The sequence below is a fragment of the Microtus oregoni genome, unplaced genomic scaffold (assembly GCF_018167655.1).
Source record: "Microtus oregoni isolate MIOR12 unplaced genomic scaffold, Mior012 000001F_ref0000356, whole genome shotgun sequence".
NCBI classification, from domain to species: Eukaryota; Metazoa; Chordata; class Mammalia; order Rodentia; family Cricetidae; genus Microtus; species Microtus oregoni.
The window spans coordinates 482,214-509,591 of NW_024543060.1; the positions used below are offsets into that span (position 1 = coordinate 482,214).

At 39.4% G+C, this 27,378-nt stretch overlaps 1 protein-coding gene and 2 long non-coding RNA genes across 5 annotated transcripts; 1 reads left to right on the forward strand and 2 right to left on the reverse strand.

Moving 5' to 3' along the window:
- Window positions 1–285: 285 nt before the first annotated feature.
- Window positions 286–1,686, reverse strand: LOC121461190 (DNA-directed RNA polymerase II subunit GRINL1A-like). Its single transcript, XM_041672100.1, has one exon. It carries the CDS (start codon window positions 1,669–1,671, stop codon window positions 592–594), a length of 1,080 nt encoding a protein of 359 aa, XP_041528034.1. The 5' UTR covers window positions 1,672–1,686; the 3' UTR covers window positions 286–591.
- Window positions 1,687–4,272: 2,586 nt separating this feature from the next.
- On the forward strand, window positions 4,273–18,569 carry LOC121460815. 3 transcript variants are annotated; one of them, XR_005976108.1, is made up of 3 exons: window positions 4,273–4,321; window positions 6,880–7,112; window positions 18,341–18,569. It is a non-coding gene; the product is annotated as an uncharacterized LOC121460815 (long non-coding RNA). The 3 variants fall into 3 exon arrangements; XR_005976106.1 differs by lacking the exon at window positions 18,341–18,569 and adding an exon at window positions 7,428–8,530; XR_005976107.1 differs by lacking the exon at window positions 18,341–18,569 and adding an exon at window positions 7,431–8,530.
- LOC121460810 lies at window positions 11,509–20,454 on the reverse strand. The gene is made up of 5 exons (XR_005976105.1): window positions 20,410–20,454; window positions 16,106–16,167; window positions 13,927–13,960; window positions 12,116–12,173; window positions 11,509–11,533 (listed from the first exon to the last, which is right to left on the reverse strand). It is a non-coding gene; the product is annotated as an uncharacterized LOC121460810 (long non-coding RNA).
- Between the last annotated feature and the right edge of the window lie 6,924 nt (window positions 20,455–27,378).

The window sequence follows — 27,378 nt, forward strand, 5'->3', positions numbered from 1 at the left end:
CTCCTCAAGGTGCTCCATCTTCATCACAGGAAGATAGCGGTCACCCCAAAAGAAGACAGGAGCAGCAAATAAACATTGTTGTAAAATCTGAGTGTCTTCCACAGTATTTCACACCAGCATCTCAGGAACTCCATGCAAGCATGCGTACCATTTTCTAGATTGCTCCCTTCATTTCTCAAGAAAGGGAACCAGGTCTTCCTAACTGATTTTAGGTGCCTGGGAAAACTAAGTATTTCACCAGAAGGGATAGAAGCAATGCTATTTGATAAGAGTAAGAATAAGGAGAAAGCAGCTATCTTAAAGAAAAGTGTGCTCTACTCACACTAAAGTATCAGACCAATGCACAACATACTGCAAAACTGTAATACAATACGGTCAAACACAATGTCAAATATGAAACTGTTCAAGCACATGAAGATCATCTTCGGAAAGACAAGCTGGGTTCTTATTTGTAGCTACCTTTGTGTAACTTTAAAAACTGTTGTCCCTCAACAAGGTCTGACACTGATCTTGATACTTGTTAGGAAGTTTGCTATGAGGCAATGGTGGCTCAACAGTCAGGTTCAGAGTTCGCCCGGTGCTCATTCATCTTCAGAATTCATCCGAGGACTGGGCATCATCTTCATCCCTCACTTCTCGGTATCTCCCTGAAGACTCCCCTTCTGGATTGTAGCTCTGCATTTTAATATTCAGTCTCTCAGCTAGTTTCTGTGCTGCGAGCTTTGCCTGCATCTCCTCGTAATTTTGCTTCTGTTCTTTCTGCAGGGCCAGTGACTCTTCTATGGAGAGCAGCTGTGCAGGTAGGTGGTGGAGCGGAAGGAGGCGTGCTGCTGTGATGTCATCAAGATGCTGCCTAGCCCTGCGTCGCTGCTCTTCTGAAGAAGGAGATTCACCCCTCTGACAATGACTTGGTGAGTCACTCTGTTGAGTGGGTAATACATTGGTCTTAAACTTATGAGGAGGGGGCACTGGGTTTTTGGCTCGCATTTCTAGCACTTCCATGTAATGAGGCCTCTTAGGAGTCTCTCTCTGGAGCCCTGGCACGTTCTCAGTGCTGGTGTTTTCTTCTGCGGGCTCACTCTGGTCTGCAATTGTGATCTTTTGCAACTTAGTGAGAAACAGACTGTCAATGCCGCTGGAAATGTCTTCTGCTTGACTTGAAACAGGGCGCTGGGGGAGATGTTCGTTAACTTCAGATGAGGGTGCCCTGGCTTTGCTGCCGGGAGCTGCACCCGGGTTCACTGTGCAGCCAGCCTCCAAAGTCTCTTCGTTGCCTCTGGGAGTGAGATGTGCAGGTCCTTGTGTTTCTGAGGTTGTTCTGAATGATTTGTCAGGAACTAATGATGAAGTATCAAGCATCAGGTCAGAATTCTGGGCCTTGTCTACGTCGGTATCGACTCTTGTGGCTGCTTGTTGCCTTAGCTTACAGTCTACACTAACAGGATGAAACAGTTCACTTCTTGCTCTAACCTCTTCGTGTTCTGCAATGGCAGCTTTCAGTTTGGCGATGGTGTCTGAGATCTTTTTACCTTTGTCGGGCAATTTGCAAATGAATTTTTCGTTGCGCAAAAGTCTCTCCTGGCGTCTCAACCTCTCCCGCAGCCCCGCCGCACTCCGCTGCCCCAAGTCCTCGGGAGCTGGGGGCTCGAAGCCGCGGGGCAGCGAGAACATTGTGCACGGGCTGAGGCTGGCGCGGCGGGCAGGGTTCCCCGGCGGGGCCCACAGCGGGCGCAGGCTCCGCGGCCTGCGGCGACTCTGGTGCGGGAGCGGGAGTCGCCATTTTCCCGGAAGAGCGCGGCTTCTTCCACCCGAACGGAGTTTTCTGGAAATCAGTTATGTCTTTTTCTGTGCCCCTGATCCAGAACAATTCATGTTTATCATTTGTATAAAAGAGCAAACATAGAGGTTGAAAACACTTCTAAATGAGTATCCACCAAAACAGTTGGGCACAACAGCATTACTGGGCAATCATGGTATTTGTAATTTCTTTTTAAGGCTGGGTAAATTGGGTTCAGTTGTGCTCACTACCTTAATCCCTTGTAAGACTCCATGAATAATTTCTGTAAAGTACCCCACTCCTTCCCCAGGTGATTCTTATGGGGAAATTCAATAAAAGAGAGAGCAAGAAAAGGGGCAGACACACAAATTCACACATAGGGACACATGTAGGGACAGACAGACATAGGGACAGACAAAGACTCAGACAGACAGACAGACATAGGGACACATGTAGGGACAGACAGACATAGGGACAGACAAAGACTCAGACAGACAGACAGACACACACACACACACACACACACACACACACACAACCAGACAAAGGGACAGGCACACTTCTTCCGAAAGGCACAGATTTGGAAGGAAGACAGGGAACATGGAGAAAATTCAAACCTGGAAATGACTCCCAGTGGAAGTGCTTTTATTTCTTTACTGCCATGCTGATGCAGTATTGGTGACTCTGAGTTAATCACTGATGTGATGAATCCACACAATAGGCCCTCTGTTGTTGATTTGTTAAAATTACATGGCATCAAACTGCCTTCTACGTACTCTCCCTGACACCTATACATTTGAGCAACTGGGATCCCTAATGAGAGAGACTTCTTTAGGAAGTGGGCTCTGCTGACTGCACAGACTCACACCTGGCCAAAGTTTAGAGAATACATAACTGTGCAGTTCTCAGACCTCAGCAGGACACCTGAACCACAACACGCTGCAAGGCTCAGGGACTGCTTTGGAAGTGAGAGGCAGAGGTTGAAGATTGTTTCTGTGAAATGGTGTCCAGGACACAATGGTAATCACACACAGGAAGGGGCTCATAAGGCCCCACCCTCAGTGAGGGACTTTGCTCACTTAATATGTGCTGGGTGATGGAATGTCATAAAAAGTAAAGAGGGAATGCAGGTAAGCAGCCACAGTTTAAATCTATGGATGTTAAGGCCAATAGAGTAGTTCGAGTGGTGTTTTCACTCATGTGAGAGCAGTGTGAGAAGGGAAACCTCAACATGACTTGTCTGTGCCTTGGAAAATCCACTAAAATTCATTGAACTCCAGTTTCCAAAACTGCAATTGCAGGCCCAGATACCCAGAAATGGGCTCAACCTGGACTTTTGGAGGCTTTCTGGAGGGTAGATAAATCCAACATTCCTTAAAAACTTGTGAAGCTACTTCCTCTTCTCAAAGGGGTCATTTCTCTTCTCACTGGCAGTAGGAAAAGTTGACTATCTGTGGTCATTATCTATTACTATAACAAGGTACAGACTAGCCTCCAGGTCCTTCAGTAGCACCAGTACCCACTGGACATGTCAGAGTCCATGCTCGTGTTCTAGGTCTTCTACCCTGCTCCCTACCCTAAACTCCCTCTAGTTCAGAAGCATCCCTCTCCCAGCTTCTCATTCTCTTCCTAAACCTATCTCTCTGTCTCCTCCTGTCTCTATGTTCCTCTCCCTCTCTCTGTGTCTCCTCTTCTGTCTCTCTCCATCTGCCTCTCTGCTCTGCTTCTGCTTCTATCATAGGCAGGTGCAGTTGACTATGTTCAGCCAACATCTATTTCTGCTCTGAGTGATTTGATGTGCCACTGTCTGTTCTATCTCTGATAGCTATAATAGAAGCTTTCTCCTTAAACGTGTCACCAAGAGGTCATGCCATCAGCTTGTACAATACAAAGAAATAGTTTAAAATATTTTCATAGTATATTTTAATGAAAAGCTACTAAAAACTTATATACAAAATTCAGTATATACTGTATCAATTTTCAGAGAAATATTTAACATTATAATTTCTATTTTTTTTCTGAGAGTAAGTACAGATTTTATTTATTATTATTATTAAAATTTTTCACCTCCTCCCATTTTCTTCCCCTTCCCCTCATTCCCCCTCCTCCTCCCTCTCCAGTCCAAAGAGCAGTCAGGGTTCCCTGCCCTGTGGGAAGTCCAAGGTCCTCCCTCCTCCATCCAGGTCTAGGAAGGTGAGCATCCAAACAGACTAGGTTCCCACAAAGCCAGTACATGCAGTAGAATCAAAACCCAGTGCCATTGTCCTTGGCTTCTCAGTCAGCCCTCCTTGTCAGCCATGTTCAGAGAGTCCGGTTTGATCACATGCTCCATCAGTCCCAGTCCAGCTGGACTTGGTGAGTTCCCATTAGATCAGCCCCACCGTCACAGTGGGTGGGTGTACCCCTTGCGGTCCTGACTTTCTTGTTCATGTTCTCTCTCCTCAGTGGTAAAAAACAACGACATCTTGAATTTTGCATGCAAATGGATGGAAATAGAACACACTATCCTGAGTGAGGTAACCCAGACCCCAAAAGATGAATATGGTATGTACTCACTCATTAGTGGATTCTAGCCATAAATAAAGGACATTGAACCTATACTTCGTGATCCTAGAGAAGCTAAATAGGAAGGTGAACCCAAAGAAAAACATATAGTTATCCTCCTGGATATTGGAAGTAGACAAGATAGCCAGGCAAAAATTGGGAGCTTGGGGGATGGGTGAGGTGGAGAGGGGGAGAGAGAAGTGAGAAGGGAAGGATGGGGAGAGTTTGGGGGAATGGGATGGTGGGGATGGAGGAAGAGTGGATATGGGAGCAGGGAAGTATATATCTTAATTAAGGGAGCCATTTTAGGGTTGGCAAGAGACTGGAATCTAGAGAGGTTCCCAGGTGTCCAAGGAGATGTCCCCAGCTTGTTCCTTGAGCAGCTGAGGAGAGGACGCCTGAACTGTCCCACACTTATAAATATCTTGCATATCACCATAGAACCTTCATCTGGCAATGGATGGAGATAGAGACAGAGACCCACATTGGAGCACTGGACTGAGCTCCCAAGGTCCAATTGAGGAAAATTTCTAAATTTTATAAAATATTTCTGACAGATTGTCACTTGAAAGCCAATGTAATAATATCATAACAACATCATTTTTAAAGGTGTCTTATATCTTTAATCTTTCAAAATAATGTACAACAGGTTAATAGTTTTTTTTTTTTAGAATACCAAAAAGGAGGTGGACTAAGAAGGAACTAGACTACATATATATATATATGAAGGAACCAGAAATACATTATAATTTATTTTTTATATATTTTTATAGTATTCTTTCATCCCCTGCAGTACATTCCACATGCTTCCTCAAAAAGAGTTTTAAAATCATGCATTCTGAAAATATTGAGCTCATTTAAAAGACCAGGTATTTTAATTGTACATATATAAATATATAAACCCCCACACACATAAGCCATGTTGATTCTTATATTCTAGCCCTAGCTGGGCCGCTTAGCCTCAACAACTCTCAGTGGAATTTTTCATTCCTGAATGTTGAACAATAGGGTGCCAAGGAACCCATACATATCTATATTTGTATTCATAAAGATGTGGCAAACTCAGCATCTAATATTTGTCATCTTTTGTTACAAATGAACAACTCTACTCCTTTTCTGGAAATCTCATGAAATTCATTCTAGGCAGAAATTGATTTCAATATTTTATCGGATGGCAGAATAATGAATTTATTGACCTCTTGGAAATACTTTTGACCCTTTGCTCCTTTCAACTCTCCATTACAGTTCCTTAACCTCCTTAGAATTCCGCACAACTAGGAGGCTTCTGATCAAGGAGTAAGAGAGAAAGTCCAAGTAGCAAAGTGTTTTTGTTTATCTTTCAGAATTTATCAGTGTATTCCATTAGATAAAGTCAAATTCCTATTGACTTGTGTATCCCCTTGAGTTGTGTTCTTTCTCTGGGGATGCATGTACAGTACATGTTTAAATAGGTGAATGAAAGTTTAGCAAGCTTTACATGTACTGAAAGCATAATAAGGTCTATAGAATTAGATAAGATTTAATGTTTTAAACTGGCCAGTAATTCAAGGAACAAAACACTATATGTAATTTATCTGCAAAACTGGTGAAAGATGGATGTTATGTCTCCTTCCCTTTTTTAATAACTCACTTAGTCCAACTGATAATGTCCACATGCACTTGGCTGTGGGGGATCCTACTGGAAGTCTTACTCCTTAAGATAAATGACACAAAAATGGGATGAGGACAAGTTAGGGGATGGGATGGAGGCAGAGGACAGGGATGGGGAAAATATGAGCAACATGGATGATCTGAATTACATACATTAAAATGTCAAAGAGTAAACTGAAAATATTCTTCAAACAATAAAATGAAAAAAAAAACCTCAAAAAATATTTCTGACACTTGACAACAGGAGCTCTTCATAGGTTGTTCAGCAGAAACTAAAAAGAAAAGCAAGAATTATCAGTAGTATCAAGAACATCATTGGTAGCATCGTCAAGATAAGCAATAACAGAGGCATCACCCATAGAATCCTATGTAGTGTCATGTCACAATGAGTATCATTGTATTTGAGAATGGTGAGAATGTGGAGTCTTGTTTCATTGGTTTTATTCTCAGAGGTTGTTTCTTTTGGGGTGTTTGTTTCCAAAATAATGCTGTCCACATAAGTCACAGTGTATGGACACAGAAAAATAACAACTAATATCTAACAGTTACATTTCCCTGCTTCGCCATTCAGAAAATACAAGTTTCACATTAAGAGTGAAAATCATTTCCTCATTCCAGCATGGGAGGCAACTGTGTGCTTACCAACTTTACTTGGTCAGTTTGGTTGGACTAAACTGATTGTGTTAATTTTATGTGATGCATTTTCAATATGACTAGAAAAGATAATCATTTTTTTTCTAGTTATAGGTAATATCTAAAGAGTCCCATACAAAGTATGAAATTTATTTATCATCATGCATATTAGAGCCAAAGAGAATTGGATTTCCCGCACAGAAATATTTATCTATTTTAAGCCATTGGTGTGGTCTAACTTACCTTGTTAAGCTCCTTTAACTTTAACTGTGCAGGATTTCTAAATTAGGTTCCATACCCACGGCATCGTCAAAGCCACCAACTGCAGCAACCACATTGACGATGTTAGGAGGAGCAAGGATGTGGTTGCTGCCCAAATTGGAAAAACCATGACGGGAGTATTCGCTGCATAGCTGGTGCCGTGAGCAGGACGTGAAGCAAGAACCCGCATATGAGCATTCTGAGGGTCCAACGTGTCACCTGGGATACAAACAAGAGCAGATTTCTGGTCAGTAGTGAAGCTAAGACACTGTGTTCTCTTCTAAGCAGGTATCAAGAACAGGGTCAGAATGTTGCACAGGGTCCATGGTGTCACCAGTGTGGCTACCAGGAGCAAGGTCAGGGACAGCATGTGTTCTCCCCCTTGCATGCCCAGTATAAGTACCTAGAGGAGGTGTGTGATCCACGCTGGTGTTGTTAACAGTAGTTTCCTCAGATGATGGAATATTGTAACCTCTTTCACTAACGCTGATGGTGTTAACAGTAGTTTTTTCAGATGACCGACGATTGTCACCTCTTTCACTAACGCTGGTGTTGTTTACAGTAGTTTCCTTAGATGACGAAGACTGAAGATTGTCACCTCTTTCACTAACGCTGGTGGTGTTAACAGTAGTTTCCTCGGATGACTGACGATTGTCACCTGTTTCACTAACATGAGAAGTTGATGTGGCATCGGCATGGGCAGGAGGCTGGGGCACGATGTCATGCATATTAGGTGGAGGAAGGAAATCTTCTCCCTTCTTTGTTTCAACCTTTAAGGAAATTTTGAGATGTTAGATTTCATTGAAAATCTCACTTATTTTTGTTCATTTTAGAACTTATCTGTTAATGTCAGGGTCTTGATTTAGAGTCCCCAAATGTTTGTTTTCTCGGGCTAATTTTATCACATAACCGCTGATATCCTGAAACTTTTGCTTCCATTGGTTTAGTCAAAGGCCCAGAGTTTGAGAATCTTAAAAGGGGATCTATTCAGCTTTATGCCTTCTTTTCTACTGTTCTTTGCTACCGCTCTATAAAAGAAAGATGGAAAAAAAGACACAATGTGTCCTCTCCTGTCTTTATGACAAGGATTTTACATTCCATCCAGATTAAGAGAATGTGACAATCGGGGGCTTCGGAAACAAAAAGAACCTCGCTCTTCTGCACCACACTACTGCTTTCCCCATGGCTTTCACAATTGCCCATTAGGTTCCCGGGATAACAGAATAGTGAGGGTGACTTTTGAAATGCATGAATAAAGTGTGCCACTTCCCACAGCACATGGAAACTATGGGGCTGAAGGAAGGGTTCTGGGAGATGCCATCCAAACTCTTACTCCTTAGCTATGACTGTTTTTATATATGGCTGATGAATGCGATGGCCTGTTCCAGCATCTCTGTGCTGGCTTGAATGAGAACAGACTCATGGGCTCGTATATTTGAATGTTGGTTTCCAGGGAGTGGAACTATTTGGGGGGAAGGATAGGGGGTGTGGCCTTGTTGGAGGAGTTGTGTGGTCTTGGGTTTCAGAAGACTGGTGCCATTTCTAGTGAGCTCTTGGTTCCTTGTATAGATTTAAATGTAACTCTCAGCTGCTGCTACAGCACCATGCCTGCCGGCCTCAATCACGGTGGTGATGAAATTGTATGTATCCCATTGGAACCATGTGCCTTACTAGACCTTCATGGAGGTGGGTGGTCCTTGGACTTCCCACAGGGCAGGGAACCCTGATTGCTCTTCGGACAGACGAGAGAGGGGGGCTTGACTGGGGGAGGGGGAGGGAAATGGGAGGCGGTGGCGGGGAGGAGGCAGAAATCTTTAATTAATAAATAAATAAATATATTTAGGAAGTGCCAGTTTTGAAAATGCATTTGATGCTGTTTGTCAGAAGGAGAGCCTCCCCAACTTTTATTCCAATTACAAATAATGATGCTAGGCCTTAATCATTCATGACATCTCAGGGAGACTCCTAACTTAGCAGTCTATGTTTACCTTTCTGTACCAGGTTTGAGGAGGATTTGTGCTACTTATGTGAAATACTCAAACGTTCCAGAGCTTACTCAACATGATCAAACAATGTAACGTGGAAATGGTAAACAAAATAGCTTGAGAAGCATTGTTTGTAAAGGAAAACAGATGAGGAAGTAACATACTACATGTGTGTCCGAACTGCTCAAGGGCATCATGTGAAAATGTTCAGTGCATTTGGTTTCCTTGAGAATGATGAGCGTGAACACATCAAAGCTAGAGATTTGTGAGCCTTAGACACATTTTCACACGCCATATGTTTCACTCATTGCTTCATCATTAACTAAATATGCTTAAGCCAGTTATAAAAAGGGAATGAAAGGGCCACATGGTACAAGTATAGTTTTCCAGGACACATGTCACATGGAAGTTAGAAACACTGAAGATGACAGAGAAGACCCTGAAAATATTTTCCTTATATGTTAGTTACACAACAGGAGTGCCAATGAATATATAGATACCATTTATTATCTGAATAATCAATATTGTATCATCCTAAAAATTACTATTGGAGTGTGTGTTTGCTTGTGTGCTTGAATTAATATGCCTGTTTGTGCTATGCTAGTGCATGTGTGTATACGTACATGCATACATGTGTGCGTGCACGTGTGTGTGTGTGTGTGTGTGTGTGTGTGTGTGTGTGTGTGTGTGTGAAGGGCATAGGATAACTTTCAGGAGGCAGCTCTCTGCTTTCACTGGGTGAGACAGGGTCTCGCAATGTTTCTGTGCTAAGATCTCATTTCTATTAGTGATATTGTGGTTTGTATATTGTGGTTTGTATTCTAATCCTTTGCATATCCAAGATGTTGGTCCCTTCACGCCAAGGGGAACACTCCATGGTTGCCACACTCATCACATTACCATTTACTTTCTGTATCAAACTAAAATTTTGACATTAGTCTAAAATTTACATTTGTATTAATCATGTCAATTTATATGCTAATGATTTTTCACTGAAATCTTGGAAGATGTCTGGCAACTGAATGTCTGTTTATTAAAATCACTTGAGATCTGTCTCCCTGCTAAGACCTCCCTTGACCAATGACTCACTTTGATCATACATAATAGCTAATATTAATTCAGAAACCAAGTTGGATTAGGCTTAAAAGAAAGAGCATTTGAGTTTGGTTCTGACAATATTAAAATTACAGTTACTAATGGTTTTATTAAGTGTCATAATTATGTCAAGTCTGCCCCTGTCTCTCCTAATGTTGAATTTAGATAGTTCAAGGTAATTAGCTAGTTGTTAGCCATTTGTAATGTTAAGTAGGGTATACAAACAGAGCAAGCTCTTCTGTTTGCTTTGTACCTTCTGAAGGGTTAAAACACAAAAGAAAATTGTCCATTTCCTTTACATTTTTCACTTTTCTCAAATACAGATTTTTGAAATATGACCTGATAATTCTCTGGATTTCCTCAGTGTCTGATGTTATGTCCCCCTTTTCATTTCTGATTTTGTTAATATGGATTTTGTCTCTCTTTCTTTTGATTAGTTTGAATAAGGGTTTGTCTATCTTGCTGATTCTCTCAAAAACCCATTTCTTTGTCCCACTGACTCTTTGTTTCATTTACTTTGTTTCTATTTTATTGATTTTAGTCCTCAAATTGATAATTTCCTGGTATCTACTCCTCCTGGGTGAGACTCCCTTTTTTGTTCTAGAGCTTTCAGGTGTGTTGTTAAAATGCTAGTGTGAGATTTCTCCAGGTTCTTTATGTAGGCACTTAGTGCTATGAATTTTCCTGTTAGTAATGCTTTCAAAGTATCCCGAAGAATTGGGTATGTCATGCATTCATTTTCATTAAATTCTAGGAAGGCTTCCTTTATTTTTCCTTGATCCAGGGGTAATTCTGTTGAGAATTGTTCAGTTTCCATGAATACGTGGAATTTTTGCAATTAGTCTTGTTGAATTCTAACTTTAACCCATAGGTGATCCAATAAGACACGGGGTTATTTCCACTTTTTTTAATCTGTTGAGATTTGCTTTGTGATCAAATATGAGGTTGATTATAGAAAAAAAAAACCCTGCAGAAACAGCTGACCCAAGGTTGTGGGTGCTCACTGGCTCCTGACTGACAACTAGGGAACTGGCACAGGACCAAACTAGGCCCTCTGAATGTGGGTGACAGTCATATGGTTTGGTCAGTTTTGTTAGTCCACTGGCAGTGGGTCCAGTATTTATTTACCCCTAGTATGTGAACTGGCTTTTTGGAACCCATTCCCTATGGAGGGATACTCTACTCAGCCTAGATACAGGGAGGATAGCCTTAGTCCTGCCTCAAGGGATATGACAGACTTTGTTGACTCCCAGTGGGAGACCTTATCCTCTATGAGGAATGAATGGGGAGTGGGGTAGTGTGGAGTGGGGTGGTGGGGAGTTGGGAGATCAGGCAGAAGGGAGGGAGAGGGAATTGGGGTTGGTATGTAAAATAAAAAAGATTGTCTTAAAGAATAAAAGAAAAAGTAAAATAAATAAATAAAAAACATGATACAAAGAATCAGAGTGTATATTATTGTCAAGTACAGAGCAAATATCCAGAAACCAAAGTATTACTATATGGTAATTGAATCTTCACATCTACAATTGCTGGCTAATTGGGGAAAAATACTTACTGTGCACTTGGAGGAAGAGTTGTCAATATCCTCCTAGTGAAATCAAATAGAAAACAGTCTGTAATCTCTTCATAATGAAAACTTGGTTGAACAGATTACAAATAGCTAAATTTCCAAAATTTCTTGCTAATATAAACACAGAAGAAAAGAGACAAACAGAGGAGATGCTTTTATCTGTGATCCTGAAATAGGACTATCCAAGGGAAGAGACAACCTACCTGCAATTATGCTGAGAGAAAAGGCACCTGGGTGATGCCTGGACCACTACAATAACCGGACCCTCTAAAATGTATTCAGATGTATCACCACAGTTGTTTTAAAAATCAGTCTAATGTGTATCTATTTCTGCAAACCATCCTTGATCAAGCACCAGGCATCTTCTAATATATGAGAACTGCACTCAATCTTCCACTCCCTGTGTTTCCAGTTCATTCTCCTATTGGGCCACCGCTATCTGCAAGGACTTACTGCTCACTGGAATTTATAGAAAGGATGGTTCACTGATACCAAACACTTTTCTCTGACCAAATTTCCATATAAAACTGTGATAGGTAGAGTACTGCTGCATTTTAACAAAATTCATAAGGAAACAAATTTCACAAAGGAGAATTTTACCTTAATAGCAGAGGTGGTGGCCGTGTCCTCTGTTGTAACATGAGGGTTTTCAGAGAGCCTTTAGAATAAAAGCATGCAGTGAGGGGTGAGTTTGGTCCTTAGAGCATCTCTCTTGAAAGATTTGTTATCTGTGCACTATATTTTTGCATTTATGTAATTCAACGTTGACCCAGGTTTTAAAAAGTTTTTACTTTGGCAGTTTCAACTTGTCTCAATCTATGTAACATTCAGTGAAGACTCAGTCATAGTTCTATTTAAAAATAAAAATTTAAAAAGCCAGTGGTTTGGGAGATGGCTCAGTCAATAAGAATGTTTGCTGCCAACACAGATCAACCTGAGTTTGAATCCTCAGCATCCACATAAAAAACTGGGCATGGACACATGCACATGTACCCCAGTACTGTGGGTGGAACAGGCTACCATTTGGGCTTGTTGGCTGCCAGACCAGCTCCAGGGTCAGTCAGAGATCTTATGTCAAGTGGATAAGTTAGAGAATGATGCAAGACACCAATATCCTCCTCTTTCCCTCATGTCTGCACAAAAAAATATGCAAAGCATGCAACAGGCACAGACACATGCACACATGCAACACACACACACACACACACACACAGACACATCCAATGACATAAGAGGGGGAAATGGCGAGTTTTGCACACACTTGTTATGATGGTTGCAGTAACTGATGGTTTTGAGCACTTAATGCTCCTATTTCATTTGTTCCCCTAAACCTAATGTACCATGGCCTGTTTTTTGTAAAAAAAAAAAAAAAAAAAAATTAGTCATTTCATTTCATAGCACTCTCTTCAAAGAGTTGCTCTGGGAAAACATGAAATGGACTCTATGTCTAAGCATTAAGTTGCCATCAGTCTCAGAAGTCATCATATTTTGGGGACTTGAAGATTTGATAGTGTGTCCACATGCATATGTTGAAACTCTTTATACTCAAGGGTATTTCTGAGTCCTTTTATAGGACACTAGGGAGCAACACTGTCCCCTCAGCTTTGATTCATCGTATCTACAGCTAAAAGTTCCCAATTTCAGGGTTTCTGATTGACAAACTCTGGATCAAACACTTTCTTTTTGTAACTTCCACCTACCTAGGGATTCACCACAGAGGTGGAACTCATTAAGAGGGAAATAAACCTGCTAACCAGAAGCATGTCTATAAGGCCATTCTGAGGTGATTTTCTCACCAAAGTTTGGGAGAGTTTTGCCCACACTCTTCCCAGCAGACACCGTGTCCCCAACATACCAGTAAACAGGATTAACAGCCTGAAAACTAATATTTTTACATATATGTAACTGCATGTTATGTGCAGTGTATTTGTAAGTATGTATGATTGCAGTAAAATATGTGCCAATGTATAGGTGTGGTGATTGGAGTACAGACTTGGGTGTAGACCCTCACCCTCAGCCTTCGTTATATGGCTGAATCTCATTCATGAATGCAAGCCCCAGGCTAGCAATCCAGGCAAGACATCCAGAAAATGTGAGAGTATGCTCTGTCTCCACCTGCAATCTCACCAAAGCTCACCAGGATTTTAGAAGCGCACAAGACCAACAGGCCTCATGTGGACCCTGGGCATCCATCTCCCATTCTCCCATATGCACAGCCAGCATTTTATCTGCTGAATCACCTCCACAGACAGGGAGTCCTAACATCATTGCACGCTGTATCTGAGGCATAAATCAGCTTTCATTAGCAAATAATCAAGAAGCTAAAATTGTCTTACACAGAGGAAAACTTGGTGCCAGCTTCTGAACTTTATATTCTCTACATACTGTATTTAAAATCCAGACATTCTTACCTGAGTGGGATTTGGTCTTGATTTCTTCCATTATCTACAGAGTAGAAAGGCAAAATATGTTATAAGCAACTGTAGAAAAAAGAGCATTGAATGCCAAGGCCAATGCTTCGTTACTACATATACTTTGAATCTGTGTAGCCTTCAAGGTGAATACTGATTTATAGACAATAAAAACAAGGATAACTCTTAATTTACACTTCTTTGTATGTTTAAAATACAGAGACAATTTTATCAAAAGTCGATACTAATAATAAATTGGTATACAAAATACCTATGATCATGAGCATTATCAAACAGAGAAACTGACATCTTAACCAGAATCAATATCACAAGCTGAAGTGTTAATTGGTAGCACAGTGTTGCTGCTGCTGGATTTATCTCTGGACTAGTGGTGTTAGGAGAATTGCAAGTGAGCATACTCATCTTGCATGGAAGTGAAAAGAGCCTCTCTAAAGATTAAGTTGAACTTATTTCGTTGACGATGAAAATTCCAGACACAGGGAAGCTAAGTCTATGAGGACTGCTCTTTGCAGCATAGCAAAAGTTAAGAAACACAGGTAGACCAAGGGCAAAGAATTTCCAGATGCCAGGGTGGCAAAGCTACATACAGAGAGAGAGAGGGCATTGTGTGTACTCTCCTCAAGTGCTTCTGAGGAAGATGCAGAAGCCCCCCAATTCTAGCTTCTGGTCCCTTGCTAATGGGCAGTGCAAAGAACCTCAGCACTAGCTGCTATCACCTCCCATGGTAAGAGCTATGGGAAAGCCCCCTGCAGTAGTTATGACCCTGAACTGTATCTCCAGGGCAAGAAGCATGAAAGAGACATGGGGAAAAAGCAGCAATTCCATGGGAGTAGTACCTCACAGGAAACGTTTGTGTCCACACATACACAGCTTCAAGTGAGCAGCTTTCACTGCATGCTAACAGCCTGCCCTCTACAAAGGAATAAAGCAAATTTTTGCTTATTTCATTCACAATATGGAAACTGCAGTATAACCTCCTTGACATTGCCTATGGCTGAGGCAAAGCATTTGTCCCACCAACAAATGGACTGCCAATGAGGCTTAGCATGTGAGAGACCTCCATCAACCATCGTCACCACAAAGGAAATTTAGTGTGGAAATAATGTAAAGGACAGTCACCCACATTACAATAATGCTGACTCTTTTCAATAAAGTCTTTCAGACCCTCTACACTCCACGTACTCCTATTCACTTGATGCTGTGCTCTCTATAGGCAAGGCTGGTGTGAAAGACACTGTGGTGACAGCGGAGAGCCCAAACTCTGCAGTGTTCCTTCCACTCTTAGAATCTTATCCAGACTCAGTGGACCAGTCAGTGCTGTCCCCTGCAGAATGATGCTCTTTTCTCAGCCTTCCTCCTACTGTGGCAAATTGTTCTGGAAATTATGTCTATCAGCACATAAACCAAGTATCACCATATCCTCCACTAATAAAACCAAAGGAAAAGGTGCTGGCGGTATAGCCATTAGGGCGAGCACTAGTCTAGAATGCTTAGAATGGCAATGTTCAATCCGCAGCACTGCCTACAGGACTCAAAGTCCATTTTTTAAAAAAGTTGACCAAGCCTATTATTTCGTATGCCAAGAAATAGTCAGATTAAATAGCAGATAATTAAAGATAAACATAAAACCATATGTGAATTTTCTAATATGTCTAAGTAGAGAAATTACAGAAAGGAACAAAACCCATAAAATGTAGTTAATTTAGTTCTCAAAATCCTTAATGAAAGTAATTGAATACTGTATTTCTGTTTTTTACATGATCACCTTTCATTGACACTAATATATATGTAGCAAAAATGTAATATATTTATTATAAAAATGAAAGAAAAATTCATTTTATAACAAGCAAAATTGCTGTCACATAACTCTAGAGGACACATACTGTGGACTAGTTAGAGGTCCTTATATTTATACAAAGATACTGTGTGCATCAGTGGCTCATGTTAAATAAATAAACATGGTTCAGATAATATAGTTTTATACTGAAATTTCTCAGAAAATCATTTCTGAAATAATTTTGAATGTGAAGAACATTAGGAGGCAAATTTTAAAACATGAAATTACGTTTATATCTTATTTACTTTGTTCTTTTTTGAATGAATTAAGTTGCTATTGAAACTAGGGAAGTAGCAGCAAAGTATTCATGATTACTCTTACCTCCACTGATCTGAAGAGACTTCTTAAGTATTGGTTTCAGCTCTCCAGGTGGTCGTATGCCGCTGTTGCATATTTTAAAATGTAATATTTTAATATTCATACAAGAACATTTACCAAATGCTTTGATTATTTGCTGTTTGATTTCCTAACATACATTAGAGATTTACAGTCAAGCATTAACTTGCCCTTCAATCAGTTGATTAGGTTTGGTGACACTTTTTTAAAACTTTTCCCATGTGAAAGAAAGGAAAGATTTAGTCCACAGAAATTAGTCCACCGAAAGCATAGACACACACGAGGGAGACAAAGAGAGAAAGACAGAAAGAGAGAGAGAGAGACACAGAGAGAGAGAGAACACCAAAGACAGTAGTTTCTTTCCAGCACATTTTTTAAAATTGTAGTAACTGATGGTCACTCTTGTGCTCAATGTAATTAGTACCCCGATTCCACTTGTCATGTCATCATCTGCTCCTAGAGCATCACAGAACCCCTCTCTCTCAGGTCACTTCGTGGGCTCTCAATGCTTGTGATGCTATCTCTCACAAGGTTTGTTTGTGGAACATAGAATAGATTCCTGCTTCTGCTAGCACTCTGACAAGATACCAGGGCCTAGGCTATGCTCAAGCTGCCCCTTAGTAGTCCATTCATGAGTGGACTTGAAACTATAATCGGCCTGTTTCTATGCCAAATGAGCATTGTTATTAACTTAATGAGATAAAAATATGAACAAACAACAATAAAACTCAGTGGATAATTTCAGGTTATTAGCTTGAGACAGTTTAGAATTCCTAGTAGAAGAGAACATGGTTTTTACAAAGTGTGTCTTTGAACAGTTGTAGCTACTGTAATTTATGAATCTGCACTTTGGACCTTTTAACTTGGAGTAATTTATTAATAAATAATTAGTAATAAGCAATTTACTAATGTGTATCGAATGCTTTATGATACATGTTCCCACAAATGATAACACAATTGTCCTCTATTATGGAAGTAATCAATTAAGATGAGCACAGAACTAGCTTGACATACCACCTTTAATTTTCTGCCAAATCAGTGTCTGAGATAGCAGATCACTGACAGAAGGGGCCTTTTACTCTATGTTCATGTCCTACTGATGGGGAAGACAAAGCCCCTTTTATAGACACATAAAGAGTAAACATGCCACAGTTTGGCTCTCTACATCCAGATAATCTACTGAGTTCCAGAGACTTCATTACTGTAGAAAACAGCTCACAGGAATGGACAAGTGATGGATGGAGCACTGTGGTAGGAGGAAGGCATGGGATCTTCCACCATCTATAAAAGGGTTCTATGCAGAACAAAAGGGCCTCTGCATGTGGAGATGGTGTCAAAGGAAGAAAGTAATTTGTTGGCTTCTTGTAATACTGTGTGATAATGCAGAATGATCCCAAATCCTGTCAGCTCTCAGAATGACAAATGCGATGAAGACCTAGTTCACTAGCTGATTTCAGAAAAAAATTGAAAAGGCACTAAGTGTCAGATGGACATAGTGAGTGTGGTTATCATCAGTAGGCTCATTTTCCAAAACGCAAAATTGGTACTTGGGACATGATGGTTGAGTATACAACTCATGTCCACGATCTAAAAACAACAATATTTCTGGCTAAAATACATTGATAATACTATGGGGATTGTAAGACAAAGCAAAAATTGAGTGTATAAATCAGTATCTATCTGAGAATACAACCAATAATTGGCTTGTTATCTTGGAATTTCCTTAGTATTATTGTATTCTTAGACCTTACCTGCAAAAAGGCTTCTTATTGGTATTGTAATGTACTTCTAAAAAAATCAAAATGAATTTGTTACAATGCTAGAGAAATATAACATATAAAATGATTAGATACATAGTATCCATTTTTGAGACTAATCTAGACTATTCTAAATACTCTTTTTTAGGAAATTTGTTCATGTAGAATTAATCCATTTTGTTTATTTCAAATCAAGCAAGACTTAAACTTATCAAGCACAATACCTAAAAATAAACAATCACCCTGTGATTCCCAAGACAGTCAGAACTACATAATAATAAAACTGTGTCTCACAAACAAAACAACATATTCAAAATGGAAAACAAGATCCATGGGCCTATACATATTTTTGTTCTTCAAGGAAACAAAGAACCTTGTTGAGCCTTTTAGTTAAAATTGTTCATTTTATCAGGCAAATTCCTACCACTGGGACTATATGTATTGTTTCTGTCTTTTGTATCAGGATGAAACCTGGCAGAAAGAAAGAGAAGAGGGACAGAGACTTTTACATAACAGCTCAAGGGAGGGCAGGCATCAAGCTTCCTCTCCTCATCCCCTTTGGGGAAAGAATATCCTTAGTTCCATCTGTGTTCCAGACTTATATGCAGCTTAAAGGATGCTCATGATAGCAGGCATCATCTCCCCTGAAATGAATTACTGGAAAGATCTCTCCCTTGGGAGTAATAACCCCAAGCTCGACCTCAAGTGCAAGAGCATCAGAGAAACAGCTGTGAGGCTGGAGCAGCAAATTCCATGGGCTTCCTTCTGACATAGGATCATTGTACAAGTTCACATATGTAAACAATAAACTCACTCAATCCTTCACTGTTCACTTGCAGTTTGCTTTTAGAAATGAAACATTGGAGGCTGGCAGTGGTGGCTCACACCTTTAATCCCAGTGCTTGGAAACAGAGGCAGGAGGCTCTATGGGAGTTCAAGGCAAGCTTGTGTAGAGAATACATTAAAGGGCAGGCTCCAAATATACATACAGAAAAACTCTGTCTCAAAAAAAATCATAAAATAAACATAAACAAACCAAAAAAGAAATGAAATCATTCATTTTTGTCTTGTTTAAAGTCAAGGAAACTTAGTGTGCCTTTTTAGCATTCCCCATGTCTCAGGACAGCCACTTGAGCCACCAACGAGTGGACTGGGATTGCGGCTCAGTAGGAAAGCCTATGCTTATTATGCAGGAGGCCTCAGTCAGTTCTCACCACCACAGATGCCATGAACAGCAAACTTCATAATACAGTGACACAAAGCTGTCTCCATCACAATAATATTGACTCTCTTCATCTTACCTCTTGAGAGAAGAGGGTTTTGCATTCTCTACTTAGTGTGGTTGCCACTGGCAGCTTAGGTATAAAAGACACTGTGATGTCAGTTGGTGAAAGTAAATACTACGTGGTGTTCCTGCCACTGCCACAAAGTCTCTCCAGACTCAACGGAGAAGCAGATAATTATTTGAAATACAGAATGATGTCATTTTCTTCACTTAGCTTTTTGTTTCAATTTTTTTTTTTAAGATTTATTACATCTACAGTGTTTTGTCTGCATATATTCCTGCAGGCCAGAAGAGGGCACCAGATCTCATTACAGATGATTGTGAGCCACCATGTGGTTGCTGGGAATTGAACTCAGGACCTCTGGAAGAGCTGCCAGTGCTCTTCACCTCTGAGCCATCTCTCCAGCTCCTTGTTTCAGTTTTTATTCTTGAATCATGCTTTGCAGCATGGAAATGATATACACCCTTACCATGTTCTTTTTAACAAAAACAGAAGGCAGAGATTATGGGTAGGGTACTTGCCTACAATGCTCCCAAAGCCTTATGCTCAACCTCTAGCACTTCACAGAAAAGAAAGAAAGAAAGAAAGAAAGAAAGAAAGAGAGGGAGGGAGGGAGGGATTGATTTAGGGATGGGTGGAAGGAATGAGGGGAGGCAAGGAACAAGAAAAAGAAAGAAAAGGAAAACATATAAGGATTGTTAAGTCTTCCTAAAATCAATGCATTCACTGTAAAAGAAACACTTCCACCCTAAAGTAGGAGATTTCTAAAGAAAACAACTATACACTATGCCAAAACTTTCCAAACTGAGAACTTTCACAGACATTTAAGAACTCAGATGATTTAATAACATCATAAGGTGGGAAATTAGTTAATGAAAATAATTGATTAAAGTTTTTTTGTGACTTAATTTTACTTTAGTGGCAGTGAGATGTGTTAGCGATATGCAGTGCAAAATACAAGGCATTTGTCATAAACTCAAGGAGAATCTGTATTTCTGACAATCCTATTTGCTGCAATGTGACTATGGAAGACATGTGCTGTGTAAAGATGTTTTCTCATTTATTCAAAGGCTGTACAGATATCAGCATTAAAGTGAAATAAGCAATGTTTTGACAAAAATACTTCACATTTGAAAGTGCTTGATTTATACTTGTTTTCCTTAACTCCTTTTTGGGATCTAAAAATCTTTACTCTTCCTTATTCCTTCTTCTTCGGGGAAGGTAGGACAGATGGAGTAATTCTTACCTTTGTTGAAGGTGACACACTTTTTCTTTCTCTGCTCTGGCTCTCTTGTCATTGTTCCTTCACTGTGACATATGTTGAAAGTGATCATCATTTAATTATCCATATAAAAACACTTGGCATGTTTATAAATTTTTTATTTTTCAGTCCCTAATACATCTTATATTACATATTACATAAATTCTTTATTTTTGAGTCCCTCATACATCTTACGTTACATATTTACAGAAACATTTTTTTGAAACAGGATCTCATTATGTATTCCAGCTAACTTTTAATACGCTATATGTTTTGTGTTTGTCTTGAAATCAAAGAGATCTATGCCTCCTGCCTCCCACATTCTGGGATTAAAGGCATGGGCAAAGAGGCCGAGCCAAATAATTCTGAATTCATTCTTCAACAGTTGGTGATGATTAATGACTGCTCTCCTTTCCACCTTTCCTCATGGAGAATAACATAGAAAATTAGTTCTTGATTTAAACAACAACAACAACACACACACACACACACACACACACACACACACACACACACATCCAAGCACACAAGACAGGGGAATGGCGGTTTTTCCACACAGTTTGTTCTGATGGTTGCAGTAACTGACTGTTTTGTGCTCTAAGTACGTAATGCTCCTATTTCATTTCTTCCCCTAAACCTACAGCACCTTGTCCTGTTTTCTGTCAAGAAACTTTTTAGGCATTACATTTAGTCACTCACTCTCTCCAAGAAATTGCTTTGGGAGCAACATCTTGATCTGAACATCAAACATCAAAAAATCTAAACCTCAAGCTGCCAACAATATCAGAATTCACCATATTTTGGTGATTTGAAGCTGCTTTATTGGTAGTCTGTGTGCAAGTACATGATGAAATTCTTTTTTTTTTTTTTTTGAGACAGAGTTTCTCTGTAGTTTTGAAGCCTGTCCTGGAACTGGTTCTTGTATACCAGGCTTGCCTTGAACTCACAGATCCACCTGCCTCTGCTTTTCTGAGTGCTAGGATTAAAAGCATGCACCAAAACCACCTTGATCTATGAGGATCCTCTTTATTCGCAATGGCCAGTACTTCCTGCACAAGTCTTGAGTATTTACAGGGCACTGCAGAGCAATACAGTACCCTCAGCTCTACTCCATCCGAACTACAGCTAAGAGCTCCAAATTTCAGGGCTTCTGGTTGGTAAGCTCTGGACCAACCAGTTTGTTTTTCTAACTTCACCTACCTTGTGAGTCACCACAGTTGGGTAACTCATTAAGGGAGCTATTAACCTGCTGGACAGAAGCATGTCTATAAGGCCATTCTGAGGTAATCTTTAGCAAAGTCTTGGAGAGTTTTGAACCTTGCCATATTATTCACACTCTTCCCACAGACAACTCAAACAAACAAATTAGTGAAAAAGATTAATGACTTGAAAATGGATCCTTTTACATATATGTGCAAAATATGTTATATGTTGTGTATTTCTATGTATGTGTGATTTAAGATAAATACATGCCAGTGTGTAGGTGTGGTGATTGGAATATAGACTTGGGAGTTGACCCTAACCTTAAGCATTAGTTTACTAGCTGGGTCTCTCACTCATGAATGCAAACCTCAGGCAAGCAATCCAGAAAATGTCAGGGGATGCTCTCTGTCCACGTGCAATCTCATCATAACCTCACCAGAATTTTAGAAGTACACAAGACCAACAGGCCTCATATAGACCCTGGGAATCCGTCTCCCATTTTCCCATATACACAGCCAGCACTTTACCCACTGAATCACCTCCACAGACAGGGAGTCCTAATAGCATTTCATGCTGTATCAGAGGAATAATCAGTTATTTAAAACTATATGCTTCTCCATAGATAAATATTCAGCTTTGATTAGCATATAATCAAGAAGCTGAAACTGCCTTACACAGAGAAAAACATGGTGGCAGCTTCTAAACTTTATATTCGCTACATGCTCAGTGTATTTTAAAATCCAGACATTCTTACCTGAGTGAGACCTCATCTTTTAGTCTTCGACTACCTATAAAGTAGAAAACCAAAATATGTTATAATCATTTGTAAAATATAAGAGCATTAAATGCCAAGGCCAATATTTTTTTTACTACATATACTTTGTCCCCAAATGAGGTTAAAATTTAAAGTGAATATTGATTTATAGACAACAAATATAGATAACTCTTAATTGAGACTTCTTTGTATGTTTCAAATAGAGACAAACTTATCAAAAGTTACTACTTATAATAAATTGGTGTACAAAACACCTATGATCTTGAGCACTATAAGACATCTTAGCCAGAATCAATATCACAAGCTGAAGTGTTAAAGCAGTAGCACAGTGTTGCTGCTGTTGCTTTGTCTCTGGACTAGTGGTGGTAGGAGAATTGTAAGTGAGTATACTCATCTTGTATGGAAGTGAAAAGAGTTTCTCTAAGGTTTGAGTTGACCTTATTCCATTGAAGATGAAAATTCCAGACACAAGGAAGCTAAGTCTATGGTGACTGCCCTTTGCAGCATAGCAAAATTAAAACAAAACAAAACAAAACCACAAGCAGACGAAGGACAATGACCTCTGCAAAGAATTTCAAACTGATAGGTTGGCAAAGCTCCAGAGAGGGGTCAAGGTGTGTACTCTCCTTAAGTGCTTCTGAGGAAGCTGCAGAAGCCCCTCAGTTCTAGCTTCTGGTCCTTCACTAATGGGCAGTGCAAAGAAGTTCAGCATTAGTAGTTATCACCTCCCATGGTAAGAGCTATTGCAAAGCCCCCTGCAGTAGTTATGCACCCTGAACTGTATCTCTAGTGCGAGAAGCATGGAAAAACATGGGGACCAAGCAGCAATTCCATGGTAGTAGTACCTTACAGGAAACATCAGAGTTCCCACAAACAAAGTATCAAGCTCCCACTGCATGCTAAAAGCCCGCCCTCTGAAAAGGAATAAAGCAAATTCTTGTTTATTTTATTCACAGTATATAAACTGTAATATAACTTCCTTGGCATTGCCTATGGCTGAAGCAGAGTGTTGGCCCCACCAACAAATGGACTGCCAATGAGGCTTAGCATGTGGGAGACCTCCATCAACCCTCTTTACCACAATGAAAATCCAAGGTGGTGCCTGTTCACCTGCAAGCTCTGTGGAACCCTAAAACACAGTTTGTTCCAACACTGACGGGCCCCAAGAGCCTGCGAGCTCCGTGGAATTCTGAAACATAGCTTGCTCCAATACTGAGGAGACCCATGAGACAGCCACAGCAAAAATTGGACCAAGATGCCAAGACACTGCTGGCCTCATTTGAAGGAAGAGATGGTAGGTGCCTATGCAAAAATTCCTCCAATATCCTAAAACACAGCATGGTAACACGAGAATCCAGTAGACACACAAAAGGAAGACTTGACCATTCTAAGCCAGATGTAGAAGAAAACGACTTTGAACATAACTTTATGAAAATGATGAATACCTTTAAAGAGGAAGTGAAAAACTCCCTTAAAGAAATTGAAGAGAAGATAAACAAAGTTGGAAGAAATTAATAAATCCCTCAAAGACACCCAAAAATACCCATGATAAAACAATCAAAGAAGTGAAAGAAACAGTTGAAGACTTGAAGACTGAAATACATGTAATAAAGAAAATACAAACCAAGGGAATTGTGGACATGGAAAATCTGGGTAAATGAACAGGAGCTACAGAGACAAGTATAACCAACGGAATATAAGAGATAGAAGAAAGAATCTCAGGTGCTGAACATACTATAAAGAAAATACTCATTGGTCAAAAAACATTAAATCCAACAAATTCTTAACACAAAACATTCAGGAAATCTGAGCTACCATGAAAAGGCCAACACTAAGAATAATAGGAGTAGAAGAATAAGAACTCCAGCTCAAAGGCACAAAAAACATATTCAGCAGAATTATAGATGAAAACTTTCACAACCTAAAGAAGGATATCCCTATGAAGACACAAGAAGCTTACAGAACACCAAATAGACTGGATCAAAAGAATAGCATCCCCTGGCCATATAATAATCAAAACAAAGAACATACAGAATAATGAAAGAATATTAAAAGGTGCAAAGGAAAATGGTCAAGTAATCTATAAGGCAAACCTATCAGAATTATGCCTGACTTCTCAATGGAAACCATGAAAGCCAGAAGGTCCTGGATAGATGTGTTGCAGACACTAAGAGACTATGGATACAAGCCCAGGCTACTATACTCAGCAAAGCTTTCACTCACCATCTATGGATAAAGCAAGATACTCCATGACAAAAGCAGATTTAAACAGTACATATCCAAAAACTCAGCCTTACAGAAAGTACTAGTAGGAAAACTTCCACCCAAGGAAGCTAACTACACCCACAACACCACAGAAATCTTACTAAAAGAATGTTTCTTACTAAAAGAAACATTACTAAAACTTAAATCATACATCAAACCACACATACTAATAGTAGGAGATTTTTTTTTTTCGAGACAGGGTTTCTCTGTGGCTTTGGAGCCTGTCCTGGAACTAGCTCTGTCGAACTCACAGAGATCCGCATGCCTTTGCCTCCCGAGTGCTGGGATTAAAGGCGTACACCACCATCGCCCGGAGATTTCAACACTCCTCTCTATCCAATGGACAGTTCAACCAGACAGAAACTTAAGAGAGAAATAAGAGAACTAACAGATGTAAAGAATCACATGGACTTAACAGATATCTATAGAACACTCCACCCCCCACCCAAAAAAAAGAACTCACTCAGAAGTAGTAGAAGACAGGAAATAATCAAACAGAGGGCTGAAATCAACAAAATAGAAACACAGAAAACAATACAAAGAATCAATGACACAAAGAGCTGGTTCTTTGAAAAAAAAATCAACAAGATTGACAAACCGTTATCCAAACTAATCAAAAGATGGAGAGAGATCATTCAAATTAACAAAATCAGAAATGAAAAGAAGGACATAACAACAGACATTGAGGAAATTCAGAAAATCATTAGGTCATTCTACAAAACCTGTACTACACAATATTGGAAAATGTAAAAGAAATGAACAATTTTTTAGATAGATACCATATACTCAATGCACCAATCAGTGCTGTCGACTGTAGAATGATGCACTTTCTCAGCCTTCCTCCTATTGTGGCAAATTGCTCTGGAAATTATGTCTATCATCATATAAACCAAGTATCATCATATCTTAAACTAACTAATAAAACCAAAGGAAAAAGGTGCTGGCAATATAGTCAATAGGGCGTGCGCTACTGGAGAATGTTTATAAGAGCAGTGTTCAATCCCCCGAACTGCCTACAGGACTCAAAGTCCATTTATTTCTTTAAATTTTGGGCAAGTCTATTATTTCTTAGGTCAAGATTTTTGTCAAGATATATTCAGATTAAATAACAGATAATTAAAGATAAACGTAATACCATATGTGAATTGTCTAATATGTCTAAATTGAGAAATTATAGAAGGAGCAAATCCCAGAAAAACTTATTAGCATTTAGTTCTCAAAAAAGTTAAAATAATTGAATGCTTTATTTTTGGTTTTTTAATATGGTCATCTTATTGACATTGATGTATATAATAATATGTAGCATAAACACAATGTGGTTTTAATAAAAAATCCATTTATAACAAGCCAACTTGTGGTTACATGACCATAGAGGACACATACTGTGGAATAGTTAGAGATCTTTTTATTTATACAAAGATACCGTGTACATCAGAGACTCACATTAAATAAACAAACATGTTTCAGATGATAAAGTTTGAGACTGACACTTTCTCAGAAACTACTTAAATAATTCTGAATGCAAACCCATTTGAAGGCAGATCAAAAGAAGATGGAATTACATTTCTATATTATTTCCTCTGTTCATATTTTGAAAAAACCAAGCTGTTTTTGAAATTAGGGAGTTGGTAGTCAAGTATTCACCATTACTCTTACCTCTCTTAATCAGGAAAGACTTCTTCAATAGGGATTTTAGCTGTCTTGCTGGTCTTACTGCACTGTGGCATATTTTAAAAAGTAATATTTTAATATTCATATAAAAACATTTACCAAATGTTTTCCTAAAATACATTAGAGATTTACCATTAGCCATTAAATTGTCCTTCAATCAGTTGATTAGGTTTGGTGACAATTTCCTTAACACTTTTTCTCATGTGAAAAAAGAATTTAGTCCACTAAAAACATAGAAAGACACACACACACACACACACACACACACACGAAGAAAGACACTAGTTTCTCCACAGAACTTTTTTAATGCTGTAGTAACTGATGGTCACTCTTGTGCTCAATGTAATTAGTACCCCGATTCCACTTGTCATGTCATCATCTGCTCCTAGAGCATCACAGAACCCCTCTCTCTCAGGTTACTTTGTGGGCTCTCAATGCTTGTGATGCTATCTCGCACAAGGTTTGTTTGTGGACCATAGAATAGATTCCTGCTTCTGCTAGCACTCTGACAAGATACCATGGCCTAGGATATGCTCAGGCTGTCCCTTAGTAGTCCATTCATGAGTGGACTTGAAACTACAATCGGCCTGTTTCTATGCCAAATGAGCATTGCTATTCACTTAACGAGATAAAAATATGAACAAACAACAATATAACTCAGTGGATAATTTCAGTTTGAGACAGTTTAGAACTCTTAGTAGAAGAGAACATAGTTTTTACAAGGTGTGTCTTTGAACAGTTGTAGCTACTGTAATTTATGAATCTGCACTTTGGACCTTTTAACTTGGAGTAATTTATTAATAAATAATTAGTAATAAGCAATTTACTGATGTGTATCGAATGCTTTATGATACATGTTCCCACAAATGATAACACAATTGTCCTCTATTATGGAAGTAATCAATTAAGATGAGCACAGAACTAGCTTGACATACCACCTTTAATTTTCTGCCAAATCAGTGTCTGAGATAGCAGATCACTGACAGAAGGGGCCTTTTACTCTATGTTCATGTCCTACTGATGGGGAAGACAAAGCCCCT